Raw genomic sequence first — 5649 nt, forward strand, 5'->3', positions numbered from 1 at the left:
GCTGTAGTGACCATGAGGTGGTGGAGTTCAGGATCCTGAAAAGATGGAACAAGGCAAACATCAGGATCACAAATGTTGACTTCAGGAGACTAGACTTTGACCTTTTCAGGGATCAGCTTGGAAGAATCCAAAGAACCCCAAAGAGGGGTCTAGGATTTTCAAGAATCATCTAGATTTTCAAGAATCATCTTCTCCAAGCTCAAAAACAGTCCATGTCCATCCCCACATGCAGGAAATCAAGTGAAGACCGGAGTCTTCACTTCCTGAAGTGGAAGCAGGAACAAGTGAACTGGGAGGAATACAAGGCCAGTCTTTGGGTGTGTAAGGATGAGGTTAAGAAAGCCAAATCCCACCTGGAGTTGAATGTGGCAACAGATGTGAAGGGCAGCATGAATGGCTTCTACAGGTCTATTGGCAGCAGAAGGAAGACTAGGGAAAATGTGAGCCCACTGCTGAAAGGGGCAGGAGATCCAGTGGCAAAGGAAAAGGCCGAGGTACCGAATGCCTTTTCCACCCCAGTCTTTACTGAAAAGACTGGCCTCTAGGATCCCAGGCTTCTTAGACCAATGGGAAAGATGGGAGGAAGAAAGACTTACCCTCAGTAGAGGAGGATCAGGTTAGGGAATATTTAAACAAACTGGAGATACACAAGTCTGGGGGACATGATGATATGTACCTATGAGGAGCTGCATGTGCTGAAAGAGCTGGCTGATGTCATTGCAAGGCCACTCTTGATAATCTTTGAATCATCATGGTAATTGGGGAAGGGTTCTGAGGACTGGAATAAAGAAAATGTCACTCCTACCTTAAAAAAAGGCAAAAAAGGAGGATCCAGGGAACTACAGGCTGGTCAGTCCACCCTCAGTCCCTCACCTCAATCCCTGAGAGGTTGACAGAGTGAGTAATTCTGGAAAATATTTCTAAACATTAAGGACAAGAAGGTGATTTTAAGTAGTCAGGATGGATTTACAAAGAGGAAATCATGCCTGACCAACCTGACAGCCTTCTACAAAGAGATAAGTGTCTTGGTGGACAAAGGGAAAGCAGTGGATATTGTTGATCTTGATTTTTAGCAAGTCTTTCAACACTCTGATAATATTCTCACTGATTAAGTATAGGCTAGATAAATGAACAGTGAAACTCAAAACTGGCTGAAATGCCAAGCTCAAAGGGTTGTGATCAGTGCCAGAAAGTCCAGCTGGAAGCCTGCTCCTAGTGATGTAGGCTAAGGGATCCCACTGGGTCCAGTACTGTTTAACATCTTCATTAACCATCTGAATGATGGGACAGAGTGCCCCCTTGGCAATGTTGCAAACAGTGCAGACTTTGGAGGAGTGACTGATATGCCAGAGGATCATGCTGCCATTTAGAAGGACCTCCACAGGATGGAGAAGCAGGCTGACAGGAACTTCATTAAGTTCAACAAAAGTCCTGCACCTTGAGAGGAATAACTTCACGCACCAGCACAGGCTTGTGGGCCAACTGGCTGGTAAGTCCAGTTGCAGAGAAGGCTCTAGGAGGTCGTGGTGGGCACCAAGCTGACTAGAGTGAGCAATGCGTCTTCACAGCAACAGAGACCAACAGCCTCCTGGGTGGCATTAACAAGAGTATCCATTACCAACAGGTCAAGGAATGTGTTTATTCCCCTCTATTTATCATTGATGATGTCACACCTGGAGTGCTGTACAAGAAATGGACATACCGGAGCAAGTCTAGCAAATTGCCACAAACATGAATAAGGGATTATAGCATTTGTTACAGAAGGAGAGGCTGAGAGCACTGAGATTGTTTAGCTCAGAGGAGAGATGGCTTTTTCCTGCTGCCATCTCTGGGCAGCTGGGGGAAGTGCATGAAGCCCTGTTTTCTGCAAGTCTCATCAAGCAGATGCCATGCAAATGAGGTACTGCTCTTGGAGTAATTTAAATGAACAGAGCCATACCTTTTTTCCTGGTGATGGGATCTATGATATAAATCTAGTTCATGAAACTGCTTCTTGGCAGGATTTATTAGTTATCACATCAGCAGCTGTGCAATGGTGAAATATCTGTATGGAAGTTAAGACTTCAGTCCAACTGCTGCTTCCTTAACAAGAACTTGTTTGCCTCCTGTGATTGATAAGGCTTTTGTAAGATAAAAGTGAAACAGACAATAGAAGGCTAGGTCACGGAATCCAAAACAGAACTATGAGTACTCCAGTCTACTGCTGCTTGCTCATCATCCTGAGAGAACCAAAGAGTGTGATCATGAAAGAGGATCCAACTTTTTTTTTTTAATTAATATGAAAGCAATAAGAAGACATTCAAGTGTGGTGCAAAAGCAATTTGTATTAATACGTTGAGGGAATGAGGATGACAGGACCAAAATCCTAGCTGAAAGTTTTGCTGGTCTCTGGAACAGAGATGCTCTCTGCTGGTAGAGAATGTAGAATGTACTTTAAGTTCCCTGACTTATGGTCAGAAATTGGTCTCTAGAGGCAGTGTGACTGATGAGCCAGAGGTGCTGTCATGGCTGGTGGGAGGAAGCTGTTGCAGTTCTAGCTTTGCTGTATGTTGCACCTCACTGCCTATGCTATATTTAACTTCCCTTACTTAACTGTCTTTCATATACGTGCACATGAGTTCTGAAGGGATGTCTGATAGTGCACAGTTGTACTTTCTGCTCCGTCTACTTGCACCTCCTACTCCAGGACTATAAGCTTCTGATTTGAAAAAAAAATTCCTCCTCTGCTGCCAAACCCTCTTTCAAGAATCCCTGCTATTGGTGCTTGTTTGCCAGTCTTTCAGCTGTGCATGCTTGTGTCTTTGGGTATGCCATTTCATTCACATGTGCTGGCACCTCTAAGACAAGAAAATTGAATTGGCTCCTCAGCTAGGCTGGGGACCCAGCAAAAGGAATGGCTAATGGCTCTGTGCTTCTCCACTGACATGATGACTAAGAGCTGGCAGCTTGCCTAGGAAGAAAAAGAATAAAAAGAATAAAAGGGAAAATATCCCTAGTGCCTGTTGGCACGCAAAGAGATGGATGAGGAAGAAGCAAAGTGGGGTCTGCTAAATAGATTTGCTAATCTGGGAAGCCAAGTGTTTGGGTTCTGGCATTTCTTGAAGAGCCCTGTAATGCAAAATCCCTCCTCTGGGAAATGCAACTCCTAAAGATCTCCTCCTTCAGTACAACTTTTCTGTTTGTCCTTGATTTCCTCCTAGTCCTCAGAAGAGCCAAGCTACTCCCAAATGAAGAATCCCAGAATCGTTTCTAGACAGTGTTATATCCGTGACCATAGGCAGGATCTAGTCCATTTGTTGACATAGGTATTTTCATTGTTTTGGTCCCACAAAGGTGTAGATTTTACCATTCTACCAGAAGCTATGCTGCTATGCTATCAGTCACATTACTCTGCTTTTTTTTTTTTTTTTTTTTCTTCTTCCCATGATAGTTCCTTTCACACATGCTTTTCTCCTGTAATCAAAGCAAAGCTGGAGTTTTCAGCAGGTTCAGATGTGATCAAACTCAGTGAATGCACAGGGAACCTCATTGTACTACAACAATCTCTACTGCAAACCTGGCTTGAGGCTAGATTTAGGAAGGTTCAAGTCTCCATCAGCCTCTTATTATACTGTCAAGCTTTTCTGGGTATGCAGCAATTTGATGGATGGAGGCATTCTGCCATTTTATTGAAACAGACTGAAGAAAAATCATGCAGCCAGAGGGTTGATGAAAAAAATCCAAATGGATAATAACTGCAACCTGTTGTGTGTATGCACTGTTGGGGGAAGAGAGATCTATGATTCTGTGCCCATACTGCTTATAAATTCTATATAAAGCAGTCACAGAAAAGACAACAGAGGGAGAGAGATAATTCAAGGTGTAGGGAAAAAGTTTTCACTCCTAGCTGAATTCAGTAAATGCAAACCAAAATTTTGTTTGCCTTTTTAAATCTGTTCTCAGACATTTTACATTTTCAGCCACCCTGTGGCCCACTTCATGGTGACTCCTACATTTTTCTGTACACTCGTATATACTCCTTAGATATTCTATGGCCCCATCATGAGGCCTCTATGGAAAGTGACAGATCCAGAGTTGAACCATTTCAAAATGAGGAGGAAAGTGGGTTCAGGTGAGTTACTGCATAGAGGAATGCTTTAGCTACTGGGCTACTATGTAAAAGTTGCTGACCACACCATGACTATAACCACTACCATTATGTTCTTGAATAAAAAAGTGTGACTGCTCACAGTGGGTGTATAGACAACCTCAGCTTTCCCAATGAATTATGCTCCTGGGCAGACTTGGACTTGGGGTCACTTAATCTGTAGATCTCAAATCATCCCCAGCAACATAAAGATGGCTGTATACCCAGATGATACACAGCTTTGGAGCGTGTTTAAAAGAGGTCTGGACAGAAGATGGAGTGCCTATAATTTTTCAGATACTTCACTGAGTTAAATGAGTGTACCTGCACTGTTTTCTTGAATGTGTTTAACAGTCCAGGTACCAGTTTTTTGTTATCTTGTATCTTTCCTTAAGTGCTCTGTAAAATTAGTGAATTGAGACCCAGAACTTCATTTTGAGATAAGTGAGAAATATTACATATAGATTAGTGTTGGTTAAGAGAAGACATTGTGAAACTGCTCATGTTTACAGATATCAGTCCCTGGCACAATCAGGACTACTACCGAGCATACTCATTCTGATCCATGACTCACTGGATACCATTCCACTGTCAGTTTTATATCTACTTTTTATATATATACAATTTTATAGAGAGTTTATTTCCTCTATGATTGTATGTTGTGCTTTTCCTTCAAAGGGGAATTTTATTCAGAGATTACAATTATTCAAAACTGCAAATGGTTACTTGTTTCATGGTTAGAAATGAAATATTTGTAATTTCTTACTTTATCTACCTTTGTCTCTTTTTCTGCATTAGGTCAGAAGTTGCTGAAAGGTTTTCTGCAGTCTGACAACTTCGATAAAGGACACCCCTATTTTACGCCTAAGGAATATTGCTCAATAGGTATTAATTTGAAGAAATACATTGTATGGTAAAGCTTTTGACAGACTACCAACCTTCTGAGCACCCAGAGAGCATTTAATTTTTGTCTGATCCGAAGCACCCAATGTCATTGCATGTGCTACAATGGAAACTCTAAGACAAAGTTTTGGTATCTGTGTTACCTGTACGTATCCTATAGCATCCAGTATGGTGTTCACCACTCTTCTCGTTTCTTGCTGCTCATCTCTGAACATAAGGGCTCGCCCACTTGTTTCTAATTCACCTTTCCTTTCTATCTGGAATGCTCCTACAGAACTTTGTACTGAAAGGGCTGGAGTGCAGCTGGACATGACATTTTTTTCTTTAATTGGAAGTACACTTAAGACATCCATTGGGCAAAACATCACTCTCTTCTATCCAGACAGGCTTGGCTACTATCCTTACAAAAATGAAGTCACAGGAGAGGCGTTCAACGGAGGACTCCCCCAACTCTCACAGCTGGAGAATCATTTAAAAAAAGCCAAAGAGGACATCCAGTTCTATATTCCTTCAGATGAAGAGTTTGGATTGGCTGTCATTGACTGGGAAAACTGGAGACCTGTGTGGATAAGGAACTGGGGATCAAAAGACATTTATAGACAGGAATCCATCGAACTGGT

General features: G+C 42.1%; 1 protein-coding gene and 1 pseudogene across 1 annotated transcript in view; both read left to right on the forward strand.

The window, feature by feature from the left end:
• Positions 1-212: 212 nt before the first annotated feature.
• Positions 213-1370, forward strand: LOC104461515 (annotated as a pseudogene).
• Positions 1371-5134: 3764 nt separating this feature from the next.
• SPAM1 (sperm adhesion molecule 1 (PH-20 hyaluronidase, zona pellucida binding)) overlaps positions 5135-5649 on the forward strand; it is a 4861-nt gene continuing 4346 nt past the window's right edge. Inside the window, exon 1 of the mRNA XM_010073134.1 lies at positions 5135-5649. This exon is cut by the window's right edge and continues 466 nt beyond it. Within this exon, the coding sequence (XP_010071436.1) occupies positions 5135-5649 (515 nt within the window).

This window comes from Pterocles gutturalis, unplaced genomic scaffold, assembly GCF_000699245.1.
Source record: "Pterocles gutturalis isolate BGI_N339 unplaced genomic scaffold, ASM69924v1 scaffold3447, whole genome shotgun sequence".
Lineage (NCBI taxonomy): Eukaryota > Metazoa > Chordata > Aves > Pterocliformes > Pteroclidae > Pterocles > Pterocles gutturalis.